The sequence below is a fragment of the Mobula hypostoma genome, chromosome 18 (genome assembly GCF_963921235.1).
Source record: "Mobula hypostoma chromosome 18, sMobHyp1.1, whole genome shotgun sequence".
NCBI lineage: Eukaryota > Metazoa > Chordata > Chondrichthyes > Myliobatiformes > Myliobatidae > Mobula > Mobula hypostoma.
Genome location: NC_086114.1, coordinates 15,619,180 through 15,639,248, shown reverse-complemented (window position 1 = coordinate 15,639,248; position 20,069 = coordinate 15,619,180). Strand labels below are relative to the sequence as shown.

Below are 20,069 nucleotides of genomic sequence, written 5' to 3'. Positions count from 1 at the left end.
TTCCGCTAATGCCCCACCTCCCCCTCATAACCCATCCATTATTTATTTATTTATATACACACATTCTTTCTCTCTCTCTCTCTCCTTTTTCTCCCTCTGTCCCTCTCACTATACTCCTTGCCCATCCTCTGGGCTTGCCCCTCCCCCTTTTCTTTCTCCCTGGGCCTCCTGTCCCATGATCCTCTCATATCCCTTTTGCCAATCACCTGTCCAGCTCTTGGCTCCATCCCTCCCCCTCCTGTCTTCTCCTATCATTTCGGATCTCCCCCTCCCCGTCCCCCTTTCAAATCTCTTACTAGCTCTACTTTCAGTTAGTCCTGACGAAGGGTCTCGGCCCGAAATGTCGACTGTACCGCTTCCTAGGGATGCTGCCTGGCCTGCTGTGTTCACCAGCAACTTTTATGTGTGTTGCTCAAAGTATTACATTTTATGAATCATTTTAAAATGAAGATTCGGATGGAGATTTTTAAAGATATGTTATGGCAGCAATTATACACTCGGTGGTCGCCATTTTATCAGATTCCTCCTGTACCTAATGTAGTGGCCACTCAGCCTATGTTTGTGATCTTCTGTTGCTTTAGGCCATCCACTTCAAGGTTGGAGGTGTTGTTTGTTCAGTGATGCTCTTTTGCACACCACTGCTGTAACGCAAGGTTTTTTGAGTTACTGTCGCCTTCCTGTCAGCTTGAACCAGTCTGGCCATTCTCCTCTGACCTCTCTCATTAACAAGGCATTTTTGCACACAGAACTGCTGCTCACTGGATGCTTTTCGTTTATTGCACAGTTCTCTGTACACTCTAGAGACTGTTGTGCATGAAATTCCCAGGGGTTCAGTAGTTTCTGAGATGCTCAAACCACTCTGTTTGGCACCAACAACTATTCCACTGTCAAACTCACTTCGATCACATTGCTAATGTTTGGTCCGAAAAACAAATGAACCTCTTGACCATGTCTGCATGATTTTATACATTTAGTTACTGCAACAAGATTGACTAATTAAATATTTGCATAAACAAGGTGCACAGGTGTATCTTCTGAAGTAGCCATTAAGTGTACATGAAGATATCAGAAACATGGACAATTATAAGACAGAATGCAGGTCAGAGGAAAGAAAAGACCACCACAGATAGTAGAAACTTGAAATTCACAAAGCTTGTGTGATGGATGAGAAGGACTTGATGTGCTTTTGGTCACAGCCAGTAGAATTTTGGATGAAATCAAATTTTGAGAGGACTGAGGCAGGGTAGCCAAGTCTAGAGGTAAAAGGCATGGAACTAAAGTAGAGATGCAGTCATATCAAATCTTGTCATTCTTCTTCAGATGGATAGAAGAACTGGTTACTTGGACACACTAACATTTACAGCAACAAATAAAGGTGGTGCAGGAAGTTTGGTCAGGCAGCATCTATGGAGGGAAATAGTCAATCAATATTTCAGGTACTGACCTTCCATCTGGAAAGTTAGAACATAGAACAGTACAGTACAGGTCTTTTAACCAATAATGTGCCCACCTATTCCACGATCAATCTAACCCTCCCCTCCTACACAACTATAGGATTTGTTGGTTAAATTTGAAGCAACTTGGAAACCTTTTATGCAACATTTTCATATGATGTAATCTGACTTTTCCGAAGCTTTTTTCTAAACTTAAATTATATGAGGAGAGGAGCAGAGTTAATGACATTGTTGAACATGTTCGATATAAGCTGCTGGTCTAGCCCTGTTTTGTTTTTTTTTCTTGGGTTTTTTTTTTCTTTTGGGGTTTTTTTTTGTTTATATATATTTTTTCTTTTTATTTCTTTTTTAATGTTTAAACTCATTATGAGTTTGGAAGTCTTTTATATCTGTGTTACTTAAAATTCATTTTATCTATGTTGATGAACATTTTTGCAATCTCTGTGTACCAACTTTGTTATTGAGTTTGTAATTTTGAAAAATTAATAAAAAGATTTAAAAAGAAAGGATTTGTCCATCTATCTTCATAGATGCTGCCCAGCCTCTGAATTCCTCCAGCACCTTAGTGCGTTGCTCCAAATTTCCAGCATCTGCAGTCTTGTGGCTACACTATCATTACAGCCAGATTTGTCCGATGAGCTTCGTATTATAAAGAAGCTACTGCCATCTGCTGGTTGAACAGTGAATATTCAAGTAATTTAGCTGAATATGGATTAAGAAAGGAGCACCAAAGAAACCTCTGGGTGCATGCCAGCTGGCATACCATGGACAGCATTCTGACTGGTTGCATCAGCACCTGGTATGGAGGAGCCACTGCACAGGATCACAAAATGTTGCAGAGGGTTGTATAGTCATCCAGCTCTATCCTGGGCACTAACCTCCCCAGCATCGAGGAAACCTTCTAAAGGCGATGCCTCAAAAAGACGGCAATCATCAAAGACTCATCACCAAGGACATGCCCTCTTTTTATTACAACCATCAGACAGCAGGTCCAGAAGACACACACAATATTTTAGGAACAACTTCTTCCTCTCTGCAATAAGATTTCTGAACAATAAACCAACCCATGAACACTGCCTCACGACTTTGCTCCCTTTTTGCACTACTTACTGTAATTTAATTTTTAATATTTCTTATTGTATTTTTAATATATTGCACTGTGCTGCTGCAACAAATTTCACAACATTTGTAAATGATATTAAACTTGATTCTGATAATTGCTCAGTCAACAACCTTGTGACCTCCAAGTAGTACCTTTTAAATCTGATGATCATTTCCACGATCACCACTCCCAGCACATCTTCCAAATAAAACAGTTCAGTCTCCCTTCATAACTAAACTGGCCAACCCTGGTACAACTCTCTGCTGCTTCCCAATCCCCTCCCAGCCAAAAATGACCTCTTTATAACAATATTTTCACTTTCCCAAACAGACCTGTGCTTCTGAACTATATAACTTCAATAGTTAACACTGACCTGGAAAAATCATTCCTAGATTAATACCTGGAGTCTGTTTCATTCACTGGTCATAAATATTGGAATGTTTTTGGCACCTGAAGGGATGTTTTGATCATCGTTTCAAACCACAACATTGTATTTATTCACAGCAAGCAAGGAAAGCCATAAATATTGTTCTCTCAACCCAAATCAAATTACTACTTTTCTACTGAATTACAGGCTGTGTACCATGAATATTCTCATTCTTCAGGAAGAACAATGCAGAGATAATTTTAGAAAATATTCTCAAATAAATCCAAAAGAAACAAGGGAGCATTTTTTTCTAAACCCTGACAGCGAAGAGAATGTGGAACTCAGTTAACACATGCACCAATTGAATTGATTAGCACAGTGCCCGGCATGGAAACAGGCCCCTTGATACATCTTATCCATGCCAGCCAAGTTGCCTTATCTGATCTAGTCTCATTTGCTTGTCTTTGGGCCCATTTTCCTCTAAACCTTTCCTATTCATGTACCTATGCAAATAATTTAAACTTTGTATTGTACACAACTCTACAACTTCATCTGGCAGCTCATTCCACATACCCACTGCCCTCCATATGTAAAAGCTACCCCTCAGATCCCATTTAAATCTTTCTCCTCTCATCTTAATTGCATGCCATCTAGTTTCAGACTCCTTTTTCCTGGGAAAAGGACTGTGACAATCCACCTTTATTTATGCCCCTCATGACTTTATATACCACTGTAAGGTCACCCTCAGCTTCCTACTATCCAGGAAAAAAGTTCTGGCCTATCCAGTCTCTCCTTATAACTCAAGTTCTCCAGTCCCAGTAGTATTCTTGTGAATCTTTTCTGCACCCTTTCTTGTCTTACAAGTTTTTTTAAAAATACGAAGCAGGATAAAAATGGAAGAATTAAACTAATAAAGTCATTCAGCGTGGGATGGAGGTGCATGCAGAACAATTGGCAAGGAATAGTTATACAGTAGTTATGTTATTTTAATAGCATCTAAAGAACTGTAAAATTAATTTGAGAAAGGTTGGAATCCCATTTCAAGGCTGATTTAACTGTCTTTAAATCATTATTGTTCTGGAGAGAAGAAAAATCTGCAATTTTGGTTGGGTCAGGTCCCTCAACTCATGCAAGTCTGACTCTTTTACGGCCACTGAATTGGTAGATTCAGCCATGTATTTCAAGAACTGGCAAGCAAAAACACTCAAAACTTTACAGATGTACCGTGGAGAGCAGTCTGACAGGCTGCATCACTGTCCGTTGGGGGGCTACTGCACAGGAGTGAAAGAAGCTGCAGAGGATCATAAATTTTGTCGGCTCCATCTTAGGTACTAATTTACAAAGTACACAGGACATCTTCAACGAGCAGTGTCTCAGAAAGGCAGCATCCATCATTAAGAACCCCCAGCACCCAGGGCATGCCTTTTTCTCACTGTTACCATCAAGTAGGAGGTACAGAAGCCTGAAGGCACACATTCAGCAATTCAGGAACAGCTTCTTCCTCTCTGCCATTTGACTCCTAAATGGACACTGAGCTCGTGAACACTACCTCACTTTTTAAATACATATTATTTCTGTTTTTGCATGATTTTAATCTATTCATTATATGTATACTGTAAATTTATTTATTTCTTCTTCTTCTATATTATGTATAGCATCGAACTGCTGCTAACAAATTTCACGACACATGCCGGTGATAATAAACCTGATTCTGTTTGAAATATGCTCAGATGCCACTTTATTAGGTACACCTGGTTGCTAATGCAAATATCTAATCAGCCAATCATGTGGCAGCAACTGAATGCATTAAAAGCATGCAGTCAAGAGCTTTAGTTGTTAACACCAAATATCAGAATGAGGAAGAAATGAGATCTAAGTGATGTTGACTATGGAATGATTGTTGGTGCCTGACAAGGTGATCTGAGTATCTAACAAACTGCTGATCTCCTGGGATTTTCATGTACAACAATCTCTAGAGTTTACAGAAAACATCCAGTGTTCTGAGGGAAAAATGTCTTATTTATGAGCAAGGTCAGAGAAGAATGGCCAGACTGGTTCAAGCTGACAGGAAGGCAAGAGTAACTTAAATAACACGTTACAACAGTGGTGTGCAGAAGAGCATCACTGAATGCACATCATGTTGAACCTTGAAGTGGATGGGCAACAGCAGGAGACCATGAACACACTCTCAGTAGCCCCTTTAGGTACAGGAGGTATCTAATAAAGTGGCTACTGAGTGTAAGGCAATACCGAAGCTGTTTACCTCCCTCCCCCCCAAAAAAAACAAAGAACTGCTAAATCATCAATTGCCAGTAAAACTCCAATCAAGCTACTCAAGAGGACAATGGTTAACTCTGGGAGTTCCTACAGTTTCATCACATTCATAAATCAAAGGAAAACCCAGGGTTTTCTTCTCTCCGAAGATGAGGAGAGCTCCTTGACAAATATAATTAAGAGAAATTGATTGGCTTTTTAGTAAGCTTTGGACTTGTTTGTAACATTCCAATTAAGTGGCTATTCATTTTTTATTTCGAGCATCCTAACTTCCTTGCTTTTATTTCTTACTGCACCAGGAACCACACCAAGCAGCACATCAAGAGGAATACGAGACCAACCACCGGAAAACTCCCAGTTTTATTGAGCACTTTCTCTGGTGGCATCAAAAAGAAATCACATTTCTTCCAGAAAACAAGAGCATATTTGGACATTTTTTTCCTCAATTTAACACATTTTTAAAAATGTTAGTCATCAAAAGCAACAAATCCACAAAACATCTGAGTCACAATTACTCATGAAGTAGTATCATTATAACTGCAATAGACTACTACAGCCCAAGAATGACATCAGTTCTGATTCTGGAGTTAAATGCCCAGCCTTTAAAATTGAAGTGATGGAGAGGTACAGTATGTGCTGGAGCCTGATGCAACAAGCTAGCTAACTTCAACATTTTAATCCAACTTATAAGTGACCTGCTCCACTTATTATCTAATTTTACTCAATGTCTTTATATGACAGCTGATACTCAGTTAAATAATTACCTTCTAATAAACAGATGTTTTAACAGCCGCTGACAACAGCAATACAAAACAGAAGAGGGAGAGGGTGAAGTAGCACTGGCAGTTCATGCACACACATCACAGCTCAATATTTAAACATTGCTGCAGTATTTAATATTTAAATATTCAATATTTAAATCATGCTCCCGAAGCATGGATGGGAGCTTCCACTAAACGTTCACAATTGTCTATTGAAGGAAGGGAGGTGGGCATTCTCCTTTGAGAAATACGTTATTGGCAGTACAGTGTATTAGCTGTAATGCATGTAAACATAACTAAGGAGCACTGAATCTTAGTTCTGAAATACTAAAGGAACGGTTTCATAACCTGTAGCAACCAGGTTAAACTTCGTAGAGAAACATTTCAGTATTGTTAGCACTAACTTTGATCCTTTCATTCATGCAGTTAAGAGCTTAAAGTGACTTCACTTTGCTCTGGACAAAATATTGATAGCAGCTTTCCCTCTCAAACCTGAGAGAGTTTTTAAAGACAGGAAACTGCATGCACTTGTAAAGTTTGCAGGTTTTTAAAGGCAAGATAGCGACTTACTTCCAAGCACTTTTACATCCTCAATTCTCTCCCCAACTTGGGCAAATTATTTCTGCGATTCTTCAAGCTGCTATTTATTTTTCCTGAGAGCCTGCAAATGTTTTGCCATCTGCAAAACCCAGGTCTAAATCTGTATTTGTACAACAGCCGAAGCAAATAAGGTCACTGGAAGGTGATGGATGTGTAAAGCTTGTCTTTTTCTTCTTCAGACTCTCCCACAATAAATGGCAAAGGCAGTCAAAATTGATCAGATCTGCCTGTATTGCCTGGGAGGTTTACAATTGTCTAGTATCATCCTCCAGATTTCAGTTGAAGTTTTAGAACTTTCCATAATAAGGACTTTGACATGGATCACCTGTCCAATAGTAGTATAAGGAACTACAGAGATAATCAAGTTGTCTACCACCTCTCACCAAAGTTGACAGAATACACCACTTAAAAATTTTATGGAAGATAGGACTTACCTACCCACTGCCTATTCAAATCAGTGCTGCCATTAAATACAAGATCTATACCCAGAGCTATTTATTAAAAAAAAACAAGTGAGGACTAATCAAGGCCAAGTCCTTCCTCCTTTTCTGAATCAGTACTTCTGGAACTTGTTAAAGACCTCCAGCAGTGCTGAGAAATCGGAATTTGTCCCAGGCCAAGTGTACATTGTGCTTAAGCATGTAATAGCCTTCTGGTGCAGAAAACAAAGGAAATAGTGGTGCTGTAACTACAGATTGAAGTGTTATCTGAAGTACATGGTGGAATACTTGACAGAACATCACATTTTTCCAAAAGCACCAGGATATTTAAATATGACACATCACTGAACAAGCAACTGAGCACATTGAGGCAATAATATCATTGCAGTCATTCTTGAAGCAACCTGTCAATGAATCTGGCTTCTTCTTGAAAAGAAATTGGCACTCCACTACTACACCAGCTTTCTGATAGTCATGGTGCAGAAAATTTACGTAGGCATTGGTACAAAATAATCTGTACAAAGAAAATTAAGCCAAACAATGAGATACTTTCTTAAAAATAGGACTTAAGTGTTAAGGATTCCTGCTACCTATACTTCCAAAATCAAAGTCCTCGCACACAAAAGCTCCATCCCAATGGAATTATGCATTTGCTTCATTGGAAGTACATATTCAGCACTGTTGACAATGTTTGATCCCGACTTTCTATAGGTGTAATGCCAAAGTGCTTTTGAAAGGCCTTTAAGCAGATTTACACAGCTTTTTTCCCCAGTTTATGTATCAAAAGTCAATGTTCCTTCCCCCCACCCCAAAATCAGTTACATTGGTAAAAGTAGCCTTTGTGTTTGTTTCTATGTCAAATTGAATTTTATACAGGTATTAGTCCATTAAATGCAGCAATCCCTCACTGCTACAAAAAGAACCTATAATATACCCAATAAAAAAAAATTCACTATTGTACGCAATTATGATATCTCAACAGCTTTTGATTATGGTGGACAGCTGGCAAACGTGAGGCTTAGAAAGAGGTATATTGTTGCAGTAGTATTGACTTAAATGGAAAAAAAAGACCAAGGTGAGTTGAATTAAAATCAAACATTAAACCAGGTTCTACATCAAAATATTGCACTTCTGGTTATAAGAGACATGTTCACTGGTGGTGATCCTGGTATTCACAACACGAGCAAAGCTGCAACAACTGTGTTAGCCCCTTAAGGATAAAATGATACCAAGATCTTAAATCTTAACATTCTAATAACAAAGATTGAAACCAAACATCATAAAATTAAGGACATGTATTATTTCAGCTCCCATGCTGCCTGCCATGGTACCCTACCCATCAGAAGTAACTATCAACTTAAGAATCATCTTGGTAAACAGATGCTTTGTGACAGCGCATTTTATGCTGCTTGCTGAACCCTTCCAATCCTTTGACCATTGTACCTTCAGGAGACAGGAAGCACACAAGGAGTAAGAAATACTTCTGCATCAATAGTTAACCTGGTTCTAAATATTACTACCTTGTACGAACATCCAAGGTCCTCTGACCTACGAAAAGTAATTATCAACATTGTTCTCTGATTTTGATCAATAATATGAGGGCTATATCATGCAAACATAGGCATCCCAACAGGAAATTATTTAAAGAGACCTTTTGAACAGTTTGGCAAGTTAAAGTCAGAACATCTTCATCAGTTTCTAGAAATATTAATACATGCAATATTAGCAAACTTTTGCCACCTAGGACTTGAGGGGAAACCAAAGTACTCTCACTTTAAGGGCCATGTCAGTATTAATGCTGAGACTATATTTGTCTCTGAAGAAAAACGTAATGCCATTGATGGCTCTGCCATTCAAGTTGCATTTCTGAGTTTGACTGTTGTTCAGTATTTGTCATAATCATTCAGAAACGATTCTCAGAAGTTACCTCTCTTCCTCTATTTCCCAAATTTATAGAGAACAGGTTACGATTGTCCAAGCAAAACCTGTGATGGGAGTACAAATTGAGGGGTGAGAAACAACGAGCTGATCCACACAAAAAAAAATGTGCTTTCAATGATTGGATTGTGTGCAATTCCGATAGCTAGCATAAATGACAACATTGTCTACCTTTTCACTTAATGAGCACACAACACTTGGAACCCCATGTAGCTAGAATGCAAGTAGCATGACGCATTGAAATACTTTTAGGCACACACAGCTTGAGTAGAAACAAAAGCTCTTGATCCACTGTCGTGTACCTTTTAAAGTCTTCATTTATAATACCACCATTCTCTCTACTACTCTAACCAAGCCAAAAAAATAAAGTTATTTGAAATATTTCATTGGATTACGGACACATTGAAGGATTGTTTTTATGGCTGGCTCTAGTTTTGTGTACATTTTGAACTCTATTTTAGGGTCTCCTATGTTTTATAACTTAGTTTAACATTGGAAACAGCCTCACTTTGTCCTCTTTCCTCCCATCAGCTACATTTGCTGGGAATTTGGCTTGCTCCCAGACATAAAACACCCTAATACTGAAAATACTAGTAATTATTACACAGCATCTACCAAACCGATTCCCTGCTATCTCCTCCTCCATTATAATTGCGCACAAACACTTAACTTGGCAAAAACAGAGCCCTATCCTTCCCTCAAATGTAGTACAATCATTAAACTGACGCCTGTCAACCTAGGTGCATGCAGGACTATTTTGCAGCTTGGATCACATTCAAAATCATTTTTCAGATCCATCTTACTATAACGGCCTACTACGCTTAAAGCCATTTCATACCCGATAGGTTTAACATGCAACCACTAGAGAAATAGAGTTGGTACTATTCAGGGCTCCATTCCAAATGGCAATCCATAGCTGGGAATGATTGGAACAGCAACTACTGCTGAAAACCATTTCACTGAAGACATTTCCTAATCTGCACTACACAAGATAATGCTATTTGTGTATTCCAAAGACAGCAATAGAACATGTAATTGATACTTTCTCCCAAATAAATCTAAAAGACATTAGCTGCATTTTAAGTAATTACTTTAAGCCATTACCTGTTTGTTATTGACAAACAAATTATTCTACCACATCTGAATGGTGCAAAGAAAACTGCAAATGCCATTATTTATCTTTCCTAATGAATACCTACCAATTTTTAAATCTACTCAAGCTTAAAATGGCAATTCTCCCCACGAAAGTAACAAGTAGTGGGGCTATTCAACAGACAATCTCACTGTTGGTGCCCTTTCATACACTTCACAAATTCAGAAATGCTATGAAGAGTACTATGCACTGTTTTCTCAATAAAAAAAACACAGTAACTTGCATACGGACATGGTTCAACTGCAAAGCAATAACCGCCTTGAGCACAACCATCCCTTAATGGAATGTGGTATTGCACAAGTTGCAACAGGACACTGCTTTCCTTGCATTAAAAAAAATAACTCACTGTAACATTAAGATCATTTAAACCCAAGTCAGTTGTCCATTAAGGCTTCAAACTCTTCACCATGCACTTCCCTCTGCCAGTTGCGGGAATATTTTACCACCTGCACTTTCTTCTTCTTCTGCACAGAGCCATGATTATGCCAAGTGCAAAGGTATGACAAACTTGCAGCCAAAAGGTGAATGGTAGGAGATTCCCACCTCCTGGAAAACCTTCTTTGGTATTCCAATATCACAGAGATACAGGCGGCCAGCACTTTCCCCTAGAGGCAGAGGCAAGCCGAGAGCTAAAGACCACTTGGCATCAATGACGTGTTCCAATTCACCATCAGGCGGGTCTATACTCAGCACTGGGGCCCGATTCTGGTTGGCCCATTCAACGGCTGCTCTGTACCATGGTTGCTCGCGAAGATATGGGTTCTCATGGCAGTCGAGGCAATTGATCACCAAGTCAACGGGAGTATCTGGCAAGTCTGGAAATTTAAAAAGAAAAATTATTATTTATGAAAGGCACTGGATGATAATTCCACTGAAAAGCATTGCTACCCAGTACCAAGAACATCCAATGAAGTGCTTTCTGCTTTACAGCATTTGCTACAAATTGAGAGTTGAACATTCAGTTTCAGAAAGGCACCAGCATTACATTACATGTAGATTTAATGTAAAATTGTCTCTGTGTAGCATGAATACAGCCAGGTTCACATTTCTCAATTGGTACAAAATATGGTCCGAAATTCTAGTGCAGGAGCAGAAACTACAGGGGCAGCAGTACCATCTTCCACTGAAGATACGAGAACAGTATCCTGAAGCGCATGTCAAAAGAATTCTGCCAGTTTTTTGAACAGCATCATACCGATCCAGAGGCACAACAACTTGATATGGCAACTGCTTTGCCCAAGGATGCAAAAACAAAAATAGCAGAGAGCTGTGAATGCAACCCAACCCAGTGTATATGGAAAGCAGCCTTCCCTCCACTCGAATCCTGCTGCCTTGGAAAAATAGTAACATCATCAAGAAGGCCTCCCACCCAAGTATCTCTTCTTCACTCCTTCCATCAGGTAGAAGATTCTAAGGTTTGAGAATACTTACCACCATGCTGACGGACAGCTGTTACAAGACTCTTAAATGGAGTTCTTGTACAATGAACCATAGAAACTACAGCACAGAAACAGGCCCTTTGGCCCTTCTTGGCTGTGCCGAACCATTTTCTGCCTAGTCCCACTGACCTGCACACGGACCATATCCCTCCATACACCACCCATCCATGTATCTGTCCAATTTATTCTTAAATGTTAAAAAAGAACCCGCATTTACCGCCTCATCTGGCAGCTCATTCCATACTCCCACCACTCTCTTTGTGTGAAGAAGCCCCCCCCAATGTTCCCTTTAAACTTTTCCCCCCTCACTTTTAACCCATGTCCTCTGGTTTTTTTTCCCCCTTGCCTCAGTGGAAAAAGCCTGCTTGCATTCACTCTATCTATACCCATCATAATTTTATATACCTCTATCAAATCTCCCCTCATTCTTCTACGCTCCAGGGAATAAAGTCCTAACCTATTCAACCTTTCTCTGTAACTGAGTTTCTCAAGTCCCGGCAACATCCTTGTAAACCTTCTCTGCACTCTTTCAACCTTATTTATATCCTTCCTGTAATTTGGTGACCAAAACTGAACACAATACTCCAGATTCGGCCTCACCAATGCCTTATACAACCTCATCACAACATTCCAGCTCTTATACTCAATACTTAAATTAATAAAGGCCAATGTACCAAAAGCTCTCTTTACGACCGTATCTACCTGTGACGACACTTTTAGGGAATTTTGTATCTGTATTCCCAGATCCGTCTGTTCCACTGCACTCCTCAGTGCCCTACCATTAACCCTGTATGTTCTACGTTGGTTTGTCCTTCCAACATGCAATACCTCACACTTGTCAGTCTTAAACTCCATCTGCCATTTTTCAGCCCATTTTTCCGGATGGTCCAAGTCCCTCTGCAGGCTCTGAAAACCTTCCTCACTGTCTACTACACCTCCAATCTTTGTATCATCAGCAAACTTGCTGATCCAATTTACCACATCATCATCCAGATCATTGATACAGATGACAAATAACAATGGACTGTTACGTACCCCGTAACTGGGTTGCCAAACCAGCAGAAATGGATCAGTCAGTTGGAGTCTGGATTACTAGATCTAAGAAAGTTTTATTAAAGAAACAAGCAACACAGTAATCGAAAGGATAACTGCAACAGTTCAGCAATGATAAACACACATGTGCACAGAATTAAGATAACAGGATCAATCAAGCTCTATCGTTGTCTAGGGGTAAATGACCAATTTCAAAGTGACACAAAGTCCAGTTCAATTTAGTTCAGTTCGCAGTAATCGTTGCCATGGCGATGGACAATGTGGGGGGAAGGAGAGAGAACAAGAACGAATGATCATTCGAAACGGCTTCCACTCACAGACCTGCGATATTGCTCACAAGCAGCTTTCGGGCGAGTCCTTTGTGATGTCACCTGAGGTCACCAACTGTGACCCCTCCTCCAGATGCGGTCGATCCTCTGCAGTGAACCCGGCACCCAAGCGAGGGTGGACACACACCGGGTTCCCGCTGATCGTACCTTTCCACCTGTGCGTTTATGGCCCAGTACTTCCCACCGACTTGTAAGAGACGCACCGCTTCCAGGGTCTCGTTACCTCGGGTGTCGTGTGTGTTTTGCCTTAGCGAACCTGTTCCTTTTTATCCCCCTGCTGGGGTATCGCCTGTCCATCACTTCAGACAGTTCAGGGTTCAAAGGGGGAGCCGCTCTAGACAGCCCTCTCTCCCGTCCCTTCATTACACATCTCCAAATCGCCTGTCCATCACTTCAAACAGTTCAGGGTTCAAAGGGGGAGCCGATTTTGACAATACCCAGACTGATGGCTCCTTCATTAACATCTCCAAATGCTGCTTCATTGTGTTCCTTATCTCTCCCTCCCCCTGAGGACAGGTGGCAGACCAACTGCTGATGCCACTGGTGCTATCCCAGGCCAGCAAACATCTTAATTTATGTGTATTCTCATCACAGGACCCAGCACTGATCCCTGTGGCACACCACTAGTCACAGGCCTCCACTCAGAGAAGCAATTCTCTACCACCACTCTCTGGCTTCTTCCATCGAGCCAATGTCTAATCCAATTTACCACCTCTCCATGTATACCTAGCGACTGAATTTTCCTAACTAACCTCCCATGCGGGACCTTGTCAAAGGCCTTACTGAAGTCCATGTAGACAATATCCACTGCCTTCCCTTCATCCACTTTCCTGGTAACCTCCTCGAAAAACTCCAACAGATTGGTCAAACATGACCTACCACGCACAAAATCGTGTTGACTCTCCCTAATAAGCCCCTGTCTACCCAAATGCTTGTAGATTCTGTCTCTTAGTACTCCCTCCAATAACTTACCTACTACTGACGTTAAACTCACCGGCCTATAATTTCCCGGATTACTTTTCGATCCTTTCTTAAACAACGGAACAACATGAGCCACTCTCCAATCCTCCGGCACTTCACCCGTAGACAGCAACATTTTAAATATTTCTGCTAGGGCCCCCGCAATTTCAATACTAGTCTCCTTCAAGGTCCGAGGGAACACTCTGTCAGGACCCGGGGATTTATCCACTTTAATTTTCCTCAAGACAGCAAGCACCTCCTCCTTTTCAATCTGTACAGTTTCCATGGTCTCACTACTTGATTCCCTCAATTCCATAGATTTCATGCCAGCTTCCTTAGTAAATACAGACACAAAAAACCTATTTAAGATCTCCCCCATTTCCTTTGGTTCCGCACAAAGCCGACCACTCTGACCTTCAAGAGGACCAGTTTTATCCCTTACAATCCTTTTGCTCTTAATATACTTATAAAAGCTCTTTGGATTATCCTTCACTTTGACTGCCAAGGCAACCTCATGTCTTCTTTTAGCCCTCCTGATTTCTTTCTTAAGTATTTTCTTGCACTTCTTATACTCCTCAAGCACCTGATTTACCCCGTTTCCTATACATTTCATACAACTCCCTCTTCTTCTTTATCAGAGTTGCAATATCCCTTGAGAACCAAGGTTCCTTAGTCCTATTCAATTTGCCTTTAATCCTGACAGGAACATACAAACTCTGCAGTCTCAAAATTTCCCCTTTGAAGGCTTCCCACCTACCAATCACATCTTTGCCAGAGAACAACCTGTCCCAATCCACGCTTTTTAGATCCTTTCTCATTTCTTCAAATTTGGCCTTCTTCCAGTTCAGAACCTCAACCCTAGGACCAGATCTATCCTTGTCCATGATCAAATTGAAACTAATGGTGCTATGATCACTGGAACCAAAGTGCTCCCCTACACAGACTTCTGTCACTTGCCCTAATTCGTTACCTAACAGGAGATCCAATATTGCATCCCCTCTAGTTGGTCCCTCTATATATTGATTTAGAAAACTTTCCTGAACACATTTTACAAACTCTAAACCATCTAGACCCCTAACAGTATGGGAGTCCCAATCAATGTATGGAAAATTAAAATTCCCTACCACCACAACTTTATGTTTCCTGCAGTTGCCTGCTATCTCTCTGCAGATTTGCTCTTCCAAGTCTCGTTGACTATTGGGTGGTCTGTAATACAATCCCACTAATGTGGCCATACCTTTCCTGTTTCTCAGATCCACCCATAAGGACTCAGTAGATAAGCCCTCTAATCTGTCCTGCCTGAGCACTGCTGTAATATTTTCCCTAACAAGCAATGCTACTCGCCCACCTTTCATTCCTCTGCCTCGATCACATCTGAAACATCGGAACCCTGGAATATTAAGCTGCCAGTCCTGCCCCTCCTGTAGCCAAGTTTCACTAATTGCTACAACATCATAATTCTACGTGTCAATCCACGCCCTCAACTCATCCGCCTTCCCCACAATACTCCTAGCATTGAAATATATACACCTCAGAAGATTTTTACCACCACTCACAACCTTTCTATCAGCGGATTTGCTTAAACTTTCAACATCATTTATTTTCACCCCAGCCACACTGTCAGCTCTTTATCTCAATTTAACTCATTGATCTTTACATGATCTGTCTACTTGCACTGCAATTTCAGTTCAACTATAACTATATTTTGAATTCTATTTTCCTTTTGTACAAGAGTGTACTTATCTATGGAATGATCTGTCTGAGTGGCCCAGGACCGAAGCTCTGGGTCTGCAAGTCCACCGGGAAGTCGAAGGCCCAATATCTGCACAAATCCTCTAGAGACTAGAGGCCTGGAGGTGTCCTGTCCTGGGTTTGGAGGACTGCATATGTGTTGTGGGTGAGTGGGTGGGAAGAAGTTGTTTTGCTGTTATTGTTTTGTTACTGCTGTTGTTCTATTGACCATTGTGGTGCAGGAACGACGCAGGGTGACAATTGTGGGCTGCCCGAGCACTTTCTTAGGTTGTTAATGCAAACCAATGCATTTCACTGTATATCAGTACATGTGCAATAATAAAGCAATTAGAAAAATCCATTATATCAATACCAAATCAAGTTAGCCGATCAGTCATAAATAAGTGAAAATCTACAGAGGCTGGAAATCCAAGCAACACACACAAAATGCTGGTGGAACTCAGCAGGCCAGGCAAGCATACAGTCCCTTCCGATCTACACCCGTGACACTTCACGCGTTCTGGATCTTTTCAATGATTTCAAGTTCCCTGGTCCCTATCATCTGATTTTTACTGTGGGTGTCCAGTCCCCATATACCTCAGTCCCCTACCAGGAAAGCCTTAAAGGTCTCTGGTTCTTTCCGGACATCAGACCCAATCAGTTCCCCTCCACCACCACTCTCTTCCATCTCGCGGAACTCATCCTCACTCATAATAATTTCTCTTTTGGCTCCTCCCAATTCCTTTAAACAAAAGATGTAGCCATGGGCACATGCATGGGTCCCAGCTACGGCTACCTTTTTGTCTGCTACGTGGAGCAGTCTGTGTTCCAAGACTACACTGGTAGCATCTTCCACTTTTCTACACTACATCGACAACTGCTTTGGTGATGCTTCTTGTGCCCATGCAGAACTCATCGACTTCATCTACTTTGCCTCCAGCTTCCACCTTGCCCTTAAATTTACCTGATCCATTTCCAACACCTCTCTCCCCTTCTTGATCTCTCTGTTTCTGTCTCTGGAGACAGTTTATCTACTGATGCCTATTATAAACCTACAGAGTCTCACAGCTACCTGGACTATACCACTTCCCATCCTGTTACTTGTAAAAACGCCATCCCCTTCTCTCAATTCCTCCATCTCTGCTGCATCTGTTCTCAGGATGAGCCTTTTCATCCCAAAATGAAGGACATATCCTCCTTCTTCAAAGAAAGGGGCTTCCCTTCCTCCAGCATCAATGCTGCCCTCAACCACATCTCTTTCATTTCACACACGTCAACTCTCATCCCATCCTCCTGCCACCCAACCTCTTGTCCTCACCTACAACCCCACCCAGCCTCCGCATCCAGCACGTAATTCTCCGTAACTTCCACCATCTCCAACAGGATCCCAGCACCAAGCATTTTCTTCACTCCCCCCCGCCCCACTTTCTGTTTTCCACAGGGATCGCTCCTTACGCAACTCCCTTCTCCATTCGTCCCTACCCACTGACCTCCCTTCTGGCACTTTTCCTTGCAAGCAGAACAAGTGCTACACTTGCCCCCACACCTCCTGCCTTACTACCATTCAGGGCCCCAAACTGTCCTTCCAGGCAAGGGGACACTTCACCTGTGAGTCTGTTAGGGTCATATACTGTGTCTGGTGCTCCCAGTGTGGCCTCCTGTACACTGATGAGACCTGACGCAGATTGGGAGAACGAGCCCTTTTTCACAGATGCTGCCTGGCCTGCTGAGTTCGTCCAGCATTCTGTGTGTGCAGCTGATCATTCACTGCTTTTGTATGTGGGTTGTGTAATTTGGTAGAAAGGGCCAGACAAGGAAAAGCCAGGATGTTCCCCAGGTCTCTGATACCAGGAACGATTCAAGTTCTGCTGTAAAATTTTACTGAGCCCAGTATATACAGTTAGAAGATCAATGGGGGTGCAATTTGGTTCATTGCTTGGTAATGCACGAACAGAACAGAAACACTGTGCTATGGGACAGAAGAATTAAATAAACCATACACCAGTTATGGAATACAGCAAATTACAACCACTGAGAAAATGTTAAGATTATCAAAAGCTTCATCTTTTGGATGAAGTACTGGAGATTACCCCATGTACCCATTTTAAACAAGAAGAAATACAGCACATTCTTTATGTTGCCCTGCTCAATCTATATCCCTAAGCCAACATGTCAAAAGACAGATTGTTTGTTATGTAGCTATTTTAAAAAATCTTGCAGTTCAGAGACTGGCTGCCAGGTTCTCTGTAGTCCAAGAGGAACATTTCTGAAGGACGTTCAACTGTAAAGCACTTTGGGGCAATTCTTATCATTAAAGACATGTTACAACTGCAAACCTTTTCCTCTCTGCTATGGATCTAAACCAAGTCTCAGCTGCTGGCTTTAACTCAGGAACCCTCTGGGCTCTAGTCACTAACAGGAGAGAACAGATATTCGTGCATAGTCTGCAGACTATTACGAGACTCGAAATGACAAGTTATACAACATAAAATGAACACTTAATAAAAATCCTGAGATGAAGTTTCTAAGTTCACTTCAAGAAGTCAGTCTCTTGCAGAATAAATGTGATCATAAATGGAATTGTGGCTGGTGTTAACAGGTGAGCAATAATAATAATAATCCACCTCGAGCAAGATTAATGCCACCCATCAACATTTACTAATTTGGGGCAACAACAGTTTTGAGATGTTAGTACAAGCAGGGTTAAAGAGCCCCAGGTGTAAGCCGTTCTGAGACTGGATGTGAAGGAAGCAGTGATGGTCATGAGCCAAAAATACATATTCAAGCTAAAACATGATTTAGCCGTTGGAAGCTGCATGTTTCAAGCAATTTCCTCTCCAATCTCAAACCAGTGGATTTCAAGGAATCAGCAATTAATTTAATCGCTTCCAAAACTTATTTCTCCCAAAATGTAACCTAATCAGAAACCATTTAAGGAACTGCAAGAGTACCACAGTGTGTCTGTGTTCAGGAGAGGGAAAGGGAAAGAGCAGAATCCTGTTTTGTTGATGTATTCATAGCTGCAAACAACAGATTTGAAACATCAGGAAAAGTGGCTTCAGGCTCATTATGTGCAAACGCTCTTGGATCTGGGCTTAGAGACAACCAGTCTCTTGGGCCACTGCCCAAGTTTATCTGTAGTAAAAGCCAGTGCATTTGGGAGAACTGGGAAGGCAACTAAGTTTTGGGAGGTTGGTGGCTGTTTCACTCAAGCTGAAAAACAATGAAATCAGTTTAGGACGACAAGGCCAAAACTACTCTGAAATTTTACTGTAATCCAAGATAGATTTAAATAATAACATGGCAAAATATTTAGCAGCCAGCACTCTTCCAGAGAAAAGTTGGCATTGTTTAAATAGAAGTTGATTTATAGAGCCTCTGAGGACATAATATTCATTCTGTTGGCTTGTGCAGACTTCTCAGGACCACTACAATACAGAACAATTAAACTCATTTGCTGTGCTTTTATACAATGTGCCAGGTACAATAAAAACAGGATCTATGGAAAACGATATGCCAAACCACCTTTTCCCCTATCAAAGCTAATCTGGCTAATAGCGCACAGAGGAAGAATTTGGTTTTTAGAAGGCTTTTAGAGAGGGGGCATGGAAAAGCACTATAAGGGAGTTGACTGGAACCAAAAGTTGACAATGCCAATATATTAGAAACAGTGGTTAGGTGGCCAAAAGCATAGAAACATTGTAAATTCTATAAGGATTTCATGGAGGAGTTAAAGTAGGAAGGCAATATTGAAAGGACATAGAGCTCTGAAAACTGACAGCATAGTCATTCATTGCTAATTAAAGGTTGAAGATGAGTAAGGGGTCAAAATTAGAGAAGCACATAATTATAAACACACAAGATTCTGCAGATGCTAGTGTTACGAGAATACACATAAAATTAAGATGTTTGCTGGCCTGGGCTAGCATCAGTGGCATCAGCAGTTGGTCTGCCACCTGCCCTCAGGGGAAGGAGAGATAAGGAACAATGGAGCAGCGTCTGGAGATGTGTAATGAAGGGATGTGGGAGAGAGAGCTGTCTGGAGCGGCTCCCCCCTTTGAACACTGAACTGTTTGAAGTGATGGACAGGCGATACCCCAGCAGGGGGATAAAAAGGGACAGGTTCGCTAAGACAGGGACACACGCCACCCGAGGTAACGAGACCCTGGAAGCGGTGCGCCTCTCACGAGTGGGTGAGAAGTGCCAGACAACGACAAGGGTGGAAAGGTACGATCAGCGGGAACCCGGTGTGTGTCCGCCCTTGCCTGGGTGCCGGGTTCACTGCAGAGGATCGACCGCATCTGGAGGAGGGGTCACAGTCAGTGACCTCAGGTGACATCACCAAGGACCCGCCCAAAAGTTGCTTGTGAGCCATCTCGCTGGTCTGTGAGTGAAGCCGTTCTGAATGATCAGTTGTTCCTGTTCTATGTCTCTCTTCCCCCACCTTGTCCATCGCCATGGCAACGAT

The 20,069-nt window shown here is 41.5% G+C and overlaps 1 protein-coding gene across 3 annotated transcripts in view; it reads right to left on the bottom strand.

Annotated features, from left to right (window-relative positions):
- Positions 1 to 367: 367 nt before the first annotated feature.
- edc3 (enhancer of mRNA decapping 3 homolog (S. cerevisiae)) overlaps positions 368 to 20,069 on the bottom strand; it is a 170,772-nt gene continuing 151,070 nt past the window's right edge. For all 3 annotated transcript variants that reach the window (XM_063070490.1, XM_063070492.1, XM_063070493.1), the window contains one exon: positions 368 to 10,904. In XM_063070490.1, the coding sequence (XP_062926560.1) occupies positions 10,570 to 10,904 (335 nt within the window). In that variant the 3' untranslated portion in view covers positions 368 to 10,569. The remainder of the gene's footprint in view (positions 10,905 to 20,069) is intronic.